At 53.0% G+C, this 17094-nt stretch overlaps 6 protein-coding genes across 8 annotated transcripts; 3 read left to right on the top strand and 3 right to left on the bottom strand.

Moving 5' to 3' along the window:
* Positions 1-1394: 1394 nt before the first annotated feature.
* On the top strand, positions 1395-4163 carry NCU03767 (mitochondrial chaperone bcs1; the record flags this gene model as incomplete). Its single annotated transcript, XM_956020.3, has 1 exon — positions 1395-4163. The coding sequence occupies one exon, from the start codon at positions 1395-1397 to the stop codon at positions 4161-4163; it is 2769 nt and encodes a 922-aa protein (XP_961113.3).
* Positions 4164-4177: 14 nt separating this feature from the next.
* Positions 4178-5467, bottom strand: NCU03766. Of its 2 annotated transcripts, none has more exons than XM_011396283.1 (7): positions 5249-5387; positions 5114-5170; positions 4995-5033; positions 4888-4915; positions 4757-4820; positions 4463-4699; positions 4178-4386 (listed from the first exon to the last, which is right to left on the bottom strand). In XM_011396283.1, the coding sequence occupies exons 1-6, from the start codon at positions 5271-5273 to the stop codon at positions 4658-4660; spliced, it is 255 nt and encodes an 84-aa protein (XP_011394585.1). In that variant the 5' UTR covers positions 5274-5387; the 3' UTR covers positions 4178-4386; positions 4463-4657. The 2 variants fall into 2 exon arrangements, with proteins under 2 accessions (XP_011394585.1, XP_011394584.1); XM_011396282.1 differs by lacking the exon at positions 4178-4386 and adding an exon at positions 5392-5467 and having other exon boundaries at positions 4502-4699; positions 5249-5312.
* Positions 5468-5570: 103 nt separating this feature from the next.
* NCU03765 (3'-5' exonuclease/helicase) lies at positions 5571-10332 on the top strand. Its single transcript, XM_956019.3, has 2 exons — positions 5571-6153; positions 6231-10332. Exons 1-2 carry the CDS (start codon positions 6005-6007, stop codon positions 8341-8343), a joined length of 2262 nt encoding a protein of 753 aa, XP_961112.2. The 5' UTR covers positions 5571-6004; the 3' UTR covers positions 8344-10332.
* On the bottom strand, positions 8602-10374 carry NCU03764. 2 transcript variants are annotated; one of them, XM_011396280.1, is made up of 2 exons: positions 10328-10374; positions 8602-10246 (listed from the first exon to the last, which is right to left on the bottom strand). In XM_011396280.1, exon 2 carries the CDS (start codon positions 10178-10180, stop codon positions 8717-8719), a length of 1464 nt encoding a protein of 487 aa, XP_011394582.1. In that variant the 5' UTR covers positions 10181-10246; positions 10328-10374; the 3' UTR covers positions 8602-8716. The 2 variants fall into 2 exon arrangements, with proteins under 2 accessions (XP_011394582.1, XP_011394583.1); XM_011396281.1 differs by having other exon boundaries at positions 8602-10374.
* Positions 10375-10568: 194 nt separating this feature from the next.
* Positions 10569-12845, top strand: NCU03763 (DNA polymerase delta subunit 2). The gene is made up of 4 exons (XM_956017.2): positions 10569-10758; positions 10824-11133; positions 11189-12185; positions 12312-12845. Exons 1-4 carry the CDS (start codon positions 10709-10711, stop codon positions 12530-12532), a joined length of 1578 nt encoding a protein of 525 aa, XP_961110.1. The 5' UTR covers positions 10569-10708; the 3' UTR covers positions 12533-12845.
* Positions 12846-13469: 624 nt separating this feature from the next.
* NCU03762 (hypothetical protein) lies at positions 13470-15588 on the bottom strand (the record flags this gene model as incomplete). The annotated part of the gene is made up of 2 exons (XM_956016.3): positions 13971-15588; positions 13470-13868 (listed from the first exon to the last, which is right to left on the bottom strand). The coding sequence occupies exons 1-2, from the start codon at positions 15393-15395 to the stop codon at positions 13470-13472; spliced, it is 1824 nt and encodes a 607-aa protein (XP_961109.3). The 5' UTR covers positions 15396-15588.
* Between the last annotated feature and the right edge of the window lie 1506 nt (positions 15589-17094).

The following is a 17094-nucleotide window of genomic DNA, read 5'->3' as shown; positions in this document are numbered from 1 at the left end:
GACCGCGTTTAACCAAAACGACGAAGCTGAGGCTCTCGGCACAAGAGAGCAACCGTTCGTCAACGTTAGTTCCTTGTAGCGCGGGGTAGTAACGATTGTACTACTTTTAAGTCCTAGGTAGATTAGAATTTTGGCCATCCGCCGGCCCTGTGACATGTTGTTCAAGGAAACAACTGCATTGGCCAAGCAAACTTTCCAAACTGACCCATGTACAGATGAGCAAGCCTCATACAAGAAAAGCATCTACACCATGAAGTACGCGGCCAGCGTGCAACCTTTCACTGAGCCAAGGAACATATCGGGTCGTGGACCCGATGGACCAATCTCACAGAGAAGGGCCAGCATTATTGGACTTTTGACTCTCTTCGGTGAGAAAAGAGCAGATGTTTCCAGAAGTGCTTTCATAACTCCAGAAGCCCAGCCGAGACAGAGAGGAAAACAGCATCTCTCATGTCATGGTCTCCTTTGACCCCGTACGCTACTTCCGGCTGCCTGCTTGTGGTTATCTTCCCGACGGGCCTTCTCACGGAAGACTGGTTCCCGTTCATAGATGAGGCTAGGCCCCTGTTGTGTCTCTTAGTTTTTTCCTGGGAACAGAGAAATAATAACGGAACTTTTCTATCCCGACAAGCAAGGAAATGCGGCAACATGTATGAGGGGCAAAGACTGTGATGGATAACGACATGGGACGCTGGATAGCTGCCTTGCTATGCTGAGCTACCTTGGAGCTTGGCTGCCAAAACACCAGTAATCCAACTTTGTGTCCTATTGGCATCAAGAGGACACGCACAAACATCACATTCAAAGCTGGAGCCTAAGCAGAACCGAGACATGCAAGCATGTGCTTCATCAGATGTTTGTCTGTTAGTCCCTCCTACACTTTGCTTTCCTTGGATGTCCTCCTTCAGGCTTTGGGGAGCGTAATCCAGACAGTGATACACGTTTGTTGTTGTGGAACTTGAAACGTGAAGAGAGCGTTGGACAGAGGGAATACTTGGAGGATAGCCCACTCTTCTTTTACCTCGCACGGTACCGCATGATTGGTAACAAGGGTTGGGTGGGTGATGGCAGCTCCCCTCCCATGTCCTCCTTGATCGTTACGATAATTTGCCAACATGTATGGTGTATGGACTACCTAGCAAGAAGGCCTACCGACAAGGCTGAATATCTACTCCCGCTCCTTCTCTTTCAGGAAATCAAGTTTCAGCTGCTCCACTATCAGCTATTGCCCCCTCTCCAGGCCATCACGAGGTGTCTGGTGATGAAGCAGGAAGGAGGAGGTATAAGGTCACTAGCGCCCAACGACTTCATGAACATATTCTGACGGACTGTATCGTCTATGACTGCATACAACATCACCTCGTTGATCATCGTATTGTCGTTCTTTCGTCAACATGGACTGTCACATGCTCATGATATGGGTACTCTCCACGCTGGTAGATGCCTCTACCGACAGTGGCGAGGCCATCAACATCACCACAACCACCATCAACGATACTACCCAGGCCCCAACAATGTTACTGCCTGACAACCTCCTGGCGAGCCTCAGCCCCATGCTGGACATGTACCTTCCACCGGCCGTCAGAGACTTCCTGGTGTCCTGTCACCGAGCAATCACCAGCTGGCTCGGCTTCGATCCCACAATCCTCCTATCCCTGGGTCCTATCGTATGGGCCGCCAAAAGACTCTGGTCCGAGGTAAAAATGCTGCTGGTCGAAGACATCATCTGCAACTGGTTCACCGCCAGAGTCGAAGTCGGTGACGACGACCCGATCTTCATCCACATCATGCGTTGGGTCGCCGTCCAGCCCAACTCAGCCAAGACACGCTTCCTTCAAGCCGACACCATAGCCGGCAGCGCCGACGACCATGACGAAGACGACGAGGCCGGAGCCGCTGCCGCTGCCGGAGCTGCCGCTGTCAAAACCGCCATTACCACCTCGGCCACTTCCGTCAGCACCAGCACCAGCACTACCAATAACACCACAGACCCTTCCAACACCACCGCCGCCGCCGCCGCCAAAAACAAGAAAAAACAAGCCCCCACCATCCTCCCCAACGGCGAAGCCTGCCTCAACTTCTCCACGCACAAGCACCAAAAACCCCCTCGCTTCCTCCCCGCCGTCAACGTGCCCTACACCTTCACCTTCGCCGGCACCTACTTCTGGCTCAACCGGACGCGCTCCAACATTGCGCACCAGTCCGAGTGGCGGGGTCTTTCGATGCGTCGCGAGGAGAACCTCGTCATCACCTGCGTCGGCTTCTCCGCCGGGCCCATCAAGCACTTTATCCAGTTCACCAAAGAATGGAACCACAACCGCCAGGCGGCCACGACCGTGGTGCGCCGTCCGGCGCGGCCCGAGATGCGCATCTACGGCGGCCGCCATGTCTGGACGGAAGTGGCCGATCGGCCCATCCGGCCCATGGACACGGTGGTGCTGGACGAGAAGCAAAAGCTGATGGTGTTGCAGGATATGAACGAGTATCTGCACAGGGACACGGCGCAGTGGTATGGCGAGCGGGGCATTCCGTTGCGCAGGGGGTACCTGTTTCATGGCCCGCCGGGGACGGGCAAGACGAGCTTGAGTTTTGCGCTGGCGGGGGTGTTTGGGCTGGATATCTTTGTGATTTCGTTGTTGGATCAGAATCTGACGGAGGACGATCTGGGGATGTTGTTTACGAATCTGCCGAGACGGTGTGTGGTGCTGTTGGAGGATATTGATACGGCGGGATTGGTGAATAGAAAGGATGAGACGGATGAGGAGAGTAGTAGTAGTAGTGAGAGTAGTGGTAGTGATGCAGGTGGGAGTAGTGATAGTGATGATGATTATTTGATGAGTGAGAAGAAGAGGGCACTGGAGGTGATATTTTTGGAGGGAAAGTTGGCGAGGAAGAAGAGGAAAGGGAAGGGAAAGCAGGTGACGGCAGAGCAGGAGGCTCTTGAGAAGGAAGTGGCGGAGAAGTTGGCTGCCTTGAAGGAGATGCTTAAAGAGGGCAATGACGAGGAAAAGGCAGATGAGACGGTTACTGACGAAAAGAATACCACTCCTGAAAAGGAGAAACAGAAACCTGCTGCCCCTGAGGGCGAAGAGAAGCCCACCTCTTCTGCAGATGATGCCAGAGAAACTGGAGAGAAAATAACGAAACAAGAATCTAGCAGCACTACTGACAAGAAGAAGAAGCCCATGACGGCCAAAGAGAAGAAGCACAAGAAAAAGCAGAAGAGGAAAAGGATGTCGAAGACGTTCGCTGCCACTACACTTCATAACCTGGACTTGGTCCGGAGACAGTACGGTCGCAGACGGCCGTCTCCGTATGACCGAGAACGGGGCATTTCGCTATCAGGTTTACTCAACGCCATCGACGGCGTTGCCTCGCATGAAGGCCGCGTGCTCATCATGACAACCAACAAGCCAGAGAAGCTAGACGAAGCACTACTTCGACCGGGCAGGGTCGACATCCAGATTGCTTTCCTCAACGCCACGCAGGAACAAGTCAGGGAGCTATTTGAGAGGATGTACGAAGCCGATGTGGTGAACCCAGCCACAGTGACATTTACCCAGGTTGGGAATAAGGTCACAGCTAGCACCACATCGGCAGCTACTACATTGCCTCCAGTCGGTCATTCTCCTCACACGGGGGTTGCGTCCCCGGATGGCACCGGCACAGGCACCGGCACCACCGCTGAGAAGGATGAAGAAAAACAACAACAGCCCCCCATAGACCCCAAGATCGTTGATCTCAAACTCCTCGACGACAACAACCTCCGCAAGTCCTCCATCAGCAGTTGCTCTAGTGACGCAACCGTCATTGGCGAAGAGGACAACGCCGCTGCTCCTCCTCTTGTTCCCATCATCACCGCCGCCGCCGCGGCGACAGCCAAAGACAAGGGGAAACAACAAGAACCAGCAGAAGAAAAGACGGAAAGTCCCGTCCCTCTCCACATTACCCCCCTAACTAGACAAGAACTCCAAAAGATCGCCAGGGAGTTTTCCCTGAGAATCCCGGCATCCCAGATCCTCAGTCCGGCGGAGATCCAGGGCTTTCTGTTGAGGCGCAAGAAGGACCCCAGAAGGGCGTTGGCGGAGGTGGACAAGTGGGTGGAGGAGCTGGTCAAGGCGAAGGAGAGTAAGAGCAAGATTTTGGATGCTAAGGCTATTTGAAGTGTGGTGGTGGTTGAATGTTGGTTTGGTAGTTATGGGTTGTGGAAGAGAGCAAGGACGGCTGGTTGGGTGGTGGGGTGGGTTTGGATATTCAATGTTGCTGGTGCTCCTAGATCAGGTGAGTTGCAACAACAGGCAGCCATTTTCTTGCTTTGTTTCTCAATTGAAGAGGTGATCCAAAAGCGCTTGGTTAAGGTTAAGAGGAACTGCTGATCGTGCTAGCCTAAGATAATTTTTTTTGGTCAAGTCGGGTCAAACAAACAGTATGAAATATGATGGAGGATTATAGTTCAACCTACCTCATGTGAGCTGTGTATGGCAGCAATTTCCTTGGAGGTGTTTTGGAATCAGTCTGAATTACCTATTATTATTGACTTCTTCTTGAAGTGACCGACAGAGGGCAAAGAAACGTCCATTCGTATTTCGTGATATGCTGATGATGATTGCTTCTTCCTAACGCGGCCATGCCTCATGTATCCTCTCAAGCCTTCAAATCAGGCAGATGCCGCAATTGGGCCTTCACCACCGGGAATCAACTGAGCACAGCTGTTAGTTGTTTGTAAACGCGAGCTTTGATGACGATGATGACCCACCATGCAGATGTTGTTGCCGTTCAACAGGATCTTCTTCAACTTGGTGTGGTTGCCGGAGTAGTCGCTGATCGAGCAGGAGTGAAGTTAGTAATGTCCTTCATGAACTACTTCCAGAGTAGGACGCGTCGTACAACTCAGTGACGTCCTCCAAAACCATGTCTATTTGAAAGTGAGTTAGCATAAGGCTCCGTGGGACGATATGAAGACAGGGGATGGTGAGGAGAGGCCCGCTACTTACTAACGTAGTCATCGAAACCAACAAGAGTGCCAGCGAACTCTGTTTTCATTCCATCATCAGTCAGCACATCCATCGATAAGTCAAAATCCAGCAGGGACAGCTAGGATGGCATAACGTGCCCTTGTCTCCCTTCATGACAACCCAGATGCGGGAACCAACACACTTGTCGATGAGCTCTGGGGAAAAAAACCACGTTAGCTGTCTTATTCTTGGATACCTAAGTAGTGGTGCCCAGCATGAGCTCTCTCACTCACCGAGAGGAAGTAATTGCGAGGCCATGTTGTATGTGGTGTGGAATGGTCGAGTCTTTAGGTAAGTCTGGATGTCGAAAGGGACGTTCAGTGGCTGTTCACTGAGCTTCGATTGTGAGGCCAACAAGGCGACAGGGCGTACGTACTAAGCTGTTGTACAGTGAAAAAAGATCAGTAATTCCCACAGTATCAGCGTGGACTCGGATTCGTTCTTGGCGCAGCTTATGCTTGTACCCATGCATATGAGAATAAACGGGGTATCTACCTAGGCTTCAGCAGCAGCAACTCGGCAGCGGCTGGACGTCGTGACAGCGCTGCTGTTGCAGTGGCAACCGAATCAATTAGTTCACATCGACCCTTCCTTGTGAACAAAGCAAACAGTTCGTTTGTGATTTCAGTATTCGGAGGCAACCAAATACGTTCGCGTTTCTGCCTGCCAGCAGCCAACGTTGCCCGTGACAAGGTATTTCTCGGTCCAATATTTGTTCAACTTGAAGTTTCAACGTCCACTCCGTCTCCGACTTCTTCTCTTGGTTCCCCCACTTTGACCGAACCAACATTCATATCAGTGCCCTGAAACCACCAAACACCTTTTCGTCTCGTTCCCCTCTGTCAGCATTCAAACGAATCGACAGGTCATGGCGCAGTTCTCTGGGCCTTGACAACCTGCAACATTACTTACTACCTACCTACCTCTACCACGCATACCTCCCACGCACTCGGCAACTTTGTGATCTGCGCTTGCCATCCATCGCTATAATGAGGTCCCCGCACCCTATACCACAAGCCATCGGCGCCGGTGCCAACGCCGTAAACAGCACCACCAGCTTGACTCTGAGGCAATGCCGGCGGCGTTTCTTTGCTTCTTCGCCCTCATCCTCGGTTCCTTCCACATCCCGTTATCCAGTGTAGGTTCACTGGCTCTTCCAGGTCCTTACTACTTCTCCGTATATTTTTGGCTGACCAGGGTTTTACACAAATCAAGACATCTTGGCGCCATGGAGAGGAAAGATCAGACGTGGAATTCAAGCCGGGGCATTACGTTTGCTGGCGATAGTCGCGGCAGCGTTGGATACCCGCAACTGCCATCTTTGGCAAGATATCACAGCGACTCTGCGGTGTCAGCAGCCTCAAACCCGGAACCTGTTCTTCCGCCCAACCACGATGGTGTCTTCAACTCCACAGGTGTACCTCAGGGAAATCCTGACGCGAATGGAACGACGTTAGACTCCCAGGGGCAGGAGTTTGTTGATGCACAGGAAGGGCTGGAGGAACAGTTCCAACTCATACTCGAGGATGGGAACGTTGAGTCGAAAGATGAGGATGCTTCTCTCAAGCCTCCGTTTACACCACTCAGCTTCACCATGTCCGAGGATCTCTTCAAGGAGGCGAAGAAGGCGGCCGAGGGCACTCCAAAGTCTTACTGGACTTACAACCTCTATCGTGGGCCCGACAAGGATGGAAACATGAACGAGAAGGTCAAGGTCCATTACTGCAGAAGTGCGACCACCACTGAGAGGGTCTTGAAGCAGTACTTCATGGATGAGAAGATTCTCGGTCTTGACTTGGAATGGGAAATCAGCGCAAAGGAGAGCCACGGCCCGAGGCAAAACGTGTCGGTTATCCAGATTGCTTCGGAGAAGCGTATTGGAATCTTTCACATTTCGCTCTATCCGAGGAAGGATGAGCTTGCTTCTCCGTTACTCAAGCAAATCATCGAGGACGCCGATGTTGTCAAAGCCGGTGTCTGGATCATGGGCGACTGCACCCGTTTGAAAACGTTCCTCGGGATCGAAGCAAAGGGAATTTATGAGCTCTCTCACTTGTATAAGCTCGTCAAGTACTCTGCTTCCGGTGAGCACAAGCTTGTCAACAGACGCCTTGTCCCGTTGGCAACATTGGTAAAGGAGGTCCTCCAGTTGCCAATGTTCAAAGGAGCAGTCCGGACAAGTGAATGGTCCAAGCCCCTGAACATGGACCAAATCCTCTACTCAGGATCCGACGCCTACGCCGGCGTACAGCTCTTCGCCATGATGGACCACCAACGAAAGCAACTTAACCCCACTCCTCCCCTCCCGTACGCCGCCGAGCTCAAGCTGCCCATCAGGCTCGCCGCGGACGTCATCTTCGAAGAAGCCGGCTTATTAGACGAACAGTTTTCGGAAGTAACGGCCGCGCCTGACGCCACTCTATCAGCCAACTACCTCTCCACTGTGGGTGACAATATCAACGTCGAAATCGAAGGAGACGGGAGCACGACCCTCAGCGGCGAAGACGCTTTTGTCTCTGCCACCACCAAAACCGGCAAGAATGGCACAAGCAAGAAAACCACCGAACCCTCAACAACATCCACAAAACGCAAACGGACCTCCAAAGAATCCAACGAGTCCAAAGAGTCCAAAGTACCCAAACCAATCGACCCCCTCATCTCCGAAGCCACCCTCTGGGCCCAGAACTACCTCCTCTCCCATATCTCCCGCAAACAAACCTTTGCCCCCAAATCCCCCCTCTCCGTCGCCAACCTGCGCGCCTATTACCTCTGGTCTCGTAATCCGTCGATGAACTGCGAAGCTCTGGCCGCGTTGCTCGGCATCAAGACTAGCACGGCCGCACAATACATTCTGGTGGCTATTCAGAAGGAAAAGGGTAGGCTGTCGTTTGAGCCGAAGCGGATGAAGGAGGAGATTTTTGGGTCTGGGGTGATTTCGGAGGAGACGTTGAAGTTCAGGTGGCAGGGCGTGCAGATGCTGTGTGCGTTGTATGAGGAGGCTGAGGCGCGTGGGGTGAATGGGACGGGGGTGATGGATGGGGAGGGGGTGAAGGGGAAGAGTGAGTTGGAGTTGTTGGATGAGATTTTTGGGCAGGAGCAGGAGCAGGAAGGTGAGGTAGAGGAGGTTGAGGGTGAGGAGGTAGATGAGACACAGGCAGAGGTGGAGGTAAAGCCGAAGGAAGAGAGCGTGGAGGATGTGATGAAGGCTGCGTTGGAGGCTGGGGATTTGGACTTTGATGAGGAGTTGACGCTGGGCAATAGCAGCAGTCAAGCGACGGTTGATGAGGAAGAGGTGGAGAGGTTGAGGAAGATGTCGAGAAGTCACTGAGCCGGCTCTCAAGCTGCTGGTCGAGTGCTGAACAAGAAAGGAAAGATGTCGACGATGCACCTATACCCCGAGACCGACTTGGCTACTTTTAGACGTTGGTAGATGAACCTTGTATAATCCTCAGAACAACCTGACTGGGCTCTGCAGAAGCCATCTAGTCTATGCTCCAGGTCAGTACAGTTTTCGCGTACAGTTTAGTTCAGAAAGAATCTGTCACGGCTGTTCTTGGCCTCGTCCCTGCAGATATCACAAAAATATCCTGTACAGTATTCACATTCCATTTTATCTATCCTGGGTATATCATAACAACCAAGTTCTGCTGCTTCCCTTCTCTTCATCAACAACCCCCTCTTTCCCGACCATTTTTCTTCCTCTACTCGGCATTCACACCCCTCCCCTTATTAATCTGCACCTTCTTATCCTCACCACCGCTGAAGATGCCCAGCTGATCCCACACCACGCTGAACACCTTGCACCCGTCGCCCGTCACACTGCTCTTCTTCTTCTTGCCCTGCTGGCTCTCGCGATCAATAACGTACACGGGCTCGCTGACGCTGCCCATGCCGCCCTCGTCCTTGGTCGCTGGCCGGACCGACCGCAAATCCCAGATCCGGCACGTCCCGTCGTGCGAGCCCGAAACCAGTGAGTACTCGTTCTCCGGGTTCGCCGCCAGACTGACCACCTTGTTGGCATGCCCACGCAGCGTCATGACGCTCGTCGCGGCCGTGCTGGTGCGCGGGTCGACGAGGGTAATGTGTCGGGCGGAGGTGCCGCAGGCGAGAAGGGGCGCCGAGGCCGAGGAGCGCGGCAGGGCAGCGAGAGAGAGGAGCGCATGCGAGGTTGTGAAGGTGCTGACCACGCTGGAGGTGGTCAGGTCGATGGTCTTGACGGTATGGTCCTGCGACACAGAGTAGGCAACGGTGCGGTCGCGGGGGTCGAAGACGGCGGCCGTGGCGGGCGCATTGTGGATGTTCATAAGGGCGAGCGGGCCGCGCTGGGCGGCGGTGACGGAGGTCGCGAGCTTGCGGCGCTTGGATGTGTGGGCGCCGGGAAGGAGCGAGGAATCGGAGACTTCGGGCGCGGACGCCTTGGAGGTGGTCCAGAAACCGATGGAACCGTCGGCGGAGGCAGTGAGGATGCGCTTCGAGGCGCCGTCAACCTCGAGCGAGTCGATCGAGGAGGTGTGGCCGTACAGTTCGAGAGTGGGCTTCAGCTCGCCGCGACGCTCGTACGACTCGCCCGACTCGGTGTACTTCCATACGCGAACTGTGCGGTCCATGCCGGCCGAGGCAATCTGAGTGCTGGAGAGGAATTTGGCAGCTTTTATGCTGGCAGTGTGACCACCGTGGCTGCCCGAGGGCGAGGTGCCAATCACATTTCCAGAGGCGTCCCATATCCTGAGGAGACCGTCGTACGAGGCGGAGAGGATGCGATCTTGGCCGCGCTGAAAGTTGTCGCCGGACCAGCGGCCCGCGGGAGAAGTAGCGGAAAGAACATCGACGGCGCTGACCCAGTCGTCGTGCTCAAAGCTGGCCTCGTATGTTGGTGGGATCAAACTGCGAACGTACTGAAGGGTGATGTTGGTTTCGAGCGAGAGGCCGTTGGCGTTGAGGTACTCTTCAAGACTGCCGCGGAGGAAGCTGCCGTTAACAAGGAAGTCGAAGGGGATCGAGTTGGTGTCGAGCATGGACTCGGAGTTGAGAATACGGGAGAGGCCATAACGGCGGATGTCGGCGGGGACAAGGAGCTGGCGCTTGCTCTCATCGAGCTGGATGTCCTCCTCCTGGGTGGTGAAGGTCACCCGGACCTGGGCGCCTGATTCGGTAGGGTGGTCCATGGCGGTGCCTGTGCTGTGATATTATGTGAATTGGGTAGTCGCTGTTCGGTATGGGCAGGCTGAATACTATCAATTGACAAGTAAAAGTCAGATTGGCTTAGATTACCGTGAAACAGGCGTCGTCGGGAGGAGAGTGTGGATGTTTACTTTGCAGCGGACACCACAAGGCCATGCCAAATCCAAGACTCCATCCAATTTTTTCTGTCCAGCCTTGCAGCGCAGGGGTCTGGAGTGTTCTAGCTACCCCACGTTCCCCTATCTTATCGGAACTTTATAGCGGGGCCGACGGTTCCTGTGAGGGTCACAGTGCTGAAGCGCCGCTACTATGTAAACTATACTAGTATAGAGTAGTACCGGTCATGTACCTGGCTTAATTGAACCCACTGGAGCTACGCGTCTCGAAATTGTCAAGCGCGTCGTCGAGTTTCGTCCCTTGAAGTCAGTTTCCGAGTCGGGCAGCACATGAATAAGTCACCAATTGCTTTTGTCGTTCTCACATCTTGAGCCATTGTCAGTATCAATCATACGATGGTCACCTTGGACGAAGTTCTCGGTAGCGGTTTGCTACAGAAGCCCTCGTGAGTAGCAGTGGATCATCCATCTTCCACTGGCGATCATCAGCTAACAACCCAACTTCACGAAGAGGCGATGCGCCCGAGGCTCTCCAGCGCCAGATCACCAACTACAAGCCCCTTCATACCTTCAAACTCGAAAAAACCCGTCCCTATCAACAACAATATGCCGATATTTACTTTTTGCGTCTTACAAAGATCAGGCCCGCCGTCGAGGCAGCCGCCAGCGCCGCTTGGGAGGGAACAGTGCTTGGTGGTGAGAAGGTCAAGAGGGTCGAGCGTGTCCTAGACGTTCGCCAGGGAGAACTATGCTGGGTAGCTGGAACAGTATATATGGACATGCCTCTAAAGCCCTCAATCCTCGAGGATGTCTCCAAGGATGTGAGTTTCAGCCTATCCTTTGGTGGACACCAGGCAGCTGACAATGATGTTATAGCGCTGGATCTCCGCTCCCACCTCGGTCGGCCACTACTACTCCGGCAACGGCGAAGACTCGGTAATGCTCGAAGACGACTCCGGCCGCATCCGTCTTGTCGGCAACGCTCTGCAAAACCACTTCATGGTGACCGGCTGCATCGTCGCGGTAATGGGCACCGAGAACGCCAACGGCGAATTCGAAGTCATCGACCTCCTCTTCGCCGAACTACCACCACAGCCCGAGCGCTGGTCGCTCTCAAAAGGCAAAAAGGAAGCAGACTCCTCCGAAGACGTCGAAATGATGGACGCCTCTTTCTCCAGGCAGTCCCACAAGCCCTCCTCTAAAAAGATTGCCCTCGTCTCCGGCCTCGAGTTCTCCAACGCCGACACCTCCTACGCCATGGAACTCAACCTGCTTCTCGAGTATCTCCTCGGCGAAGCGCTCGATCCCTCCGTCCAACGCGACGAGCTCTCACACATCACCCGCCTCATCATAGCGGGGAACTCCATCTCCACGACGGCGGCCGAACAGGCCAAACCCGCGGCTGCCTTCGACACCACCACCGTAACAAACAAGTTCCAACCACAAATCAAAAAATACGGCTACGACAGCAGCTCCTACAACCCGGTTCCCTCCCAACTGTTGGACAGCTTTCTGAGTGATCTCCTCCCCACCATGCCCGTCACCCTGCTCCCGGGCGCGCTCGACCCCGCCAACGCGAGTTACCCGCAACAGCCGATTCACCCGGCCATGTTCCCGCAGTCGAGGACGTACATGCCACCCCCAAAAGCGGGGGCGGGCAAGGACAGAGATGTGCCAGGGGAAGAAGAGCCGGGGTGGTTCGACAACGTGACGAATCCATGGGAGGGCGAGATCGAGGGGTGGCGGGTGCTGGGCACAGGCGGACAGAATCTGGATGATGTTTTCAAGTATGTGGAGAGTGAGGATAGACTGGGCATGATGGAGGCCATGTGCAGGTGGAGGTGTGTGGCGCCAACGGCACCGGATACGCTTTGTGAGTTTTGCTTTTCCCTTTTGCAGCACTCCTTTTCCTCCCCTTTATCCTTGGACTTCGATTCACATTTCCATCCCCCCTTCCCCGTTCGGAATTAGCAACGAACTAACCTATCTGATCAAACAGGGTCCTACCCCTTCCAAGAAGACGAGCCCTTCGTAATCAAAGAGTGTCCCCACCTCTTCTTCGTCGGCTGCCAGCCAGAGTTTGGAACGAAAGTGATCCACGGACCGGACGGGCAAGCAGTGCGGTTGATTGCCGTGCCCTCGTTCTCGGAGACTAGAGAGGTGGTGCTCGTGGACACGGAGACGCTAGATGTGGAAAGGGTGAAGATTGTCGCTGAGTGAATGTGAGATGATATCCATAGATTGGGGTAGTGGGTGGTGAGTGAGAGGGGAAACATAGAGGCGGTGACGAGTTATATTTATTACATTTTTGTCATGTTCTTCGCTTTCAGCGTTAGGTGTCTGGCATAGGGAGGGAATTAGGGAGTCTTTTGTTTGAGGTACTACAGGCGAGGGAGTGATGGCTTGGTGTCAGGTGCCAGGAGATATACATGATCTGTTAGACGATCTGGAACAGGATGAGAATTCTCCAAGTGTCAATGTCAAAGATCAACGCACTTGTAATAAAGCTATCAAGGTCATGCAAACTGCTTGCTACATCGGGCTCAGACGCTTCAGCTCCTAATGGTGCTATTGTGTGACTGGTATTGTCGTGCCCATTTGTCCACTCCTTAAATCCTTCCATTGGACTCAATCGACCACCAGAATGTTCGCAAGCATAAAATTGATCACTCCCCTCGTTTGGCTGCTTGTCATCGCATACATAATATACAATGCGACAGGAGATGCCCGTCGTTAAAGATGTCTCTTCCACCTAAAAGAATAAAAGCATTCTGCCCGTTTTCACTTCAATAGCTCCCGGGTTGTGCATAAGAAAACCATGAACCAACCAGCAAGTTCCCCCCTTTATTTACCAAATTCCTCCTTCCACAAAAATAGTCTTGCCCAACTGCTCAGCCTGCAAATCCCTCACTTGCCCTTTCTCCCATTGCCGTATGCTGACCAGGACGCAGTCGAAGACGTTGGCTAACAGGGCCTCAACTCCCATCAGCGATGATGATGTTACAATTCCGACGCCGATAAGAAGTTTCATCAGGGCTTCTTGACCCAATGAAACTCATTCGCTCTTGTGCGACGCCATTTTGAGGAGATAACATACTCAGAATATCAATGTCGGAAGAACGATGATAAGAAGAATAAGAACTAAAAAGGGAGGGATTCAAGACCTGGAAACAACCAATCCATCAGCAACACGTTTTACAGAAATGAGCAACGAATCTCCATACCGTCCACGGCCGCGAGTCGTCAGCTTCCTCTTCTTTGGCCGACTCTCGTAATCATCGTCATCATTCTCATCTTCGTCGCTGTCGTCAATGGAGCTGGACTCTTCCTCGCCATCATTCTGGCGGCGAGCATCACCCTCGAGACGGGCCTCGAACTCCGCCCTCTCCTTTTTGCGACGCATATTGGCGGCGCTATTGTCCTCCCAAAGTCCGTCGGCTACAGCCTGATCCGGATTCTCGAACCCCTCATACATACGACTCTTGAGAGTCTGCAGTGCTGTCTCGGCCTCTTCGCCCCTCTTGGCCCGCTGCTCCTTCATCAAGTGATCATTTACCTAAAACGAATCACCGTTCTCGGACAACTCGAGCTGCTTGGTACGACGCGGAAGGAATCGCATGTCGATGGTCGTCTCGAGATGACGCTTTTCGGTACTGACCGCAAATTCGTCATCCCCCTCATTAGAAGGGCCTTCATCGATATGCATGTTGATTCGAAGAAATTGGGTGTCAATGCGGGAGAGCGCATGCATAACGAGTGATCTACTATCGAACAGCTCGATGGCGCTCGAATACGGGCTTCTCGACCCTTGGCTGCTGTTCTTAGAAACTGATCCGCTGCCAGGGCGACCCTGATCGTTTTCAGGTGACACGGTGATTGTCAAAGTGTGGAGGAAAATTCTTGGGGTTTTTCCATCCACCAATTGGCCAGCAAGCAAGTGTCTGCCCCTTCTATCGGAGCTAGTCAAGACATAAAGGGCCTGCTCCATAAGCTCCCTGTATTGGTTGCCGGATCTGTTCGGCTCGAGTTCGATACTTAAATGTCGCATCAAGTGTCCATACTTCGCGATGTTGATTTCGTATAAGCCGTATTGGCTGTCTGCTTTACGCTTACGTTTGTCACGACCTTCGATTTTCTTCGGGGACTTCTGCGCTTCCTTAAGCATGGAAGCGAAATCCACCTTGGCGTGAATAGGGTCTCGCAATAGGTAAACGAACTGATTCTTCGAGTAAAGAAGTAAGCTGCCCTCTGCCAGCATTTGACGGGATGTTCGTAAAATGGTCGTTTTATTAGTGTATTCCTCTTCGCTTTTATCGCCATTACCCCCGTGTCCTCGTCCGCGGGTATTGCGGCGTATAGAACGGACCTGTTCAGTCCAGAGGCGCTTCACATAGACGGGCTTGTCGGATACCAGTATATATCTCAAAATCTTTTCACGAACCTCAAACGGGAGCATGAGCAAGGGAAAGATGTCTTTGCCGTCTTGGGCCGACACAGCGGTCGCGACATCATCTATAGCCGGAGCTCGTAGCACCTGTCGAAAAGAGCGGACTGCTTGAGAGTCCGCATGCCTGCTGTTCGCTAATCTTCTTTGCGGGGGTGGGGGTGGTGGTGGTGGTGGTGGTGGCGGCGGGTTATTCCTTGTCCTTTTGGCCGGGCGTATTTTAAGAAGGTTGATAAAGCCACGCCTCAGGGAGCTGTCTAACTTTTTGTCTTCGTTCTCTGGGTCTACATCTTGGTTTCCGCCATACGACACAGTTCGCTTAGGTGGTCGAAGAGGTGGCAATAGGTTGAGAGGCCGTGTGTTTCTAGGTGGTGTTTCGAACATGGTAGATTGAATGTTTGCTGAGAGGGCTGGGCTCATCCGAATGGAGCGTGGTGAATCGACATTGACCATGATGCCTGCCTGCACAAGATGTTGTTGGTCGAAGAGCCATCTAGATACCCTTTGCCGTGGTGGGTCAGGACTGTCCCGGTTAGCCTGAGTGAAGATCCGATCTGATCTTGGAGATATGATCTCTGCTTGAGGGCGTAGGCGTGCGCGATTATTGCGCTCGAGTGCTAGGCTGGACATGGCCGGCATTTTTGCTGAAGATAGGAGGCTCGGATGATTCTTATGGAAAGTCGGCGATGAAGATAGTGCCGGTAAAGCTGTGAAAATTTCGTGCGGCCGTTCAAGGGGTAGCAGGAAGATGCAAGATACCGATGTTGGGTGGCTGAAGATAGGAGGCTCAGATGATAGTCCAATGCCGGAGACACGAGGGCATTCGCCGTGAGGGATGTGTGTGGAGTGTCGGCGCCAATGGCGATGTCGGTAATGCTATAAGGATATGTCGGCGTGGCGAAAGGGGTAACGGTAGGGTGCAGAATTTCGGTGCTGTGTTGCTGATGATAGAGGGCCGATTGCAAGATATCTTTGCTGTTCTTGTCTTGCTGTAGAGGCACCTTGATCAATTGTGATTTTACCGGGCCGTCAAGCGAATGGCAGGGTGGGAAGAAGGTTTCAATGCTTGCCGCACCACAAGGACTGGTGGTGAATGGGTCTTTTCAGGTCGTGATCGTATGAGTATGGTGTTGACCCAGACAAAAACAAAACCTTGTCGCCCTACGCAACAACCATTAGCAGACCACGGGTCGGATAGGTGAAGCCAACGGGACGATTGTTTTAATGGTCATTGATCTCCAGCTGACCACTAAGGTTTGAAGTCGTTCAGGACCTGGATCCAAGTTAGTGGTCTGATTCAAGAGCTGGCCGAAGCCAGGTCTGCTACGACGCATGTAGCAGTCCACAGTATGGAGGTCTCGATTAGAGTTTGATATGCCAATGGTGCGACTGTTCCGTAAATGATACATCCGAGAGGTATCCCGCAGACGACTTGATGAGATCAAGCGTGCCCGAGTGGATCCACGCAAGATACAGGACACTCAAACTTTGGAAACCAGAAGTTTTGTGAATGCAGTCTTTGCCCATGACAAGTTTTCCTGTGTGATTACCGTGATCCCTTTTCACTGGGAGGAATACCAAAGGTGAGGACGACAGGAGGTATGGGTGAGGTTGTGATTGTTTAAGGCGGAGATCAAGTAAAGGAAGACGGAACGTACCTTAACGTAAACAGCGTGTGTCAGGATTCCTGATGTCTTGGGATGTTGCTCAAGATCGTGTCCATGTGCTGCCACCAAAGCAAACAAGAACCCGAGAAGCTGGCCTTTTGATGCAAGGAGGAAGTTTCTGAACGATGGCGAGGACGAAGTAAATACTGATTTTCCGGCGAAAACCCCGTCACGGTCTCATCATGGAGCCGACTGAATGTTGTCTGAAGGGAGAGATGACCATCTCCGTTGCTGGGGGTGATTCCAAACAGAAAGATGGGATGACGGGAGGAAGAGCTCGCGGAGTGCCTCTAGTGCGCTTATTTCATCTCCAAACTCCGACGCAAAAGATGCAGACCACTGTGATCAATGAGGAAGACCTTTCAAGCTTGCTTCTTGGGGGTCATGGCCAAGCAGCTCTGACACAGCATCACGATAATCTCCCACCAAGCAAGCGGTCCATGCCAAATGGCGGAACGTGTATTGATCACCGAAACACGCAGAGCTTCCGGTATACATTTTGCTGCATACGATATGGCAACGAACACACATTATCGACGGGTTTCGGTTTCCGGGCACTCGCCATCTGTTCCTCCGGTTCCTCCGGTTCCTCCGGGGTCGTGGCTGATATGAGATACGAGGCAAGAAAGACGAGAGATGAACACCCATCAAAACAGCTGGAACTTTGAGAG

This window comes from Neurospora crassa, linkage group V, assembly GCF_000182925.2.
Source record: "Neurospora crassa OR74A linkage group V, whole genome shotgun sequence".
Taxonomy (NCBI): domain Eukaryota; kingdom Fungi; phylum Ascomycota; class Sordariomycetes; order Sordariales; family Sordariaceae; genus Neurospora; species Neurospora crassa.
The sequence above is the reverse complement of the archived record's forward strand: the minus strand, read 5'-3'. Positions and strand labels throughout refer to the sequence as shown.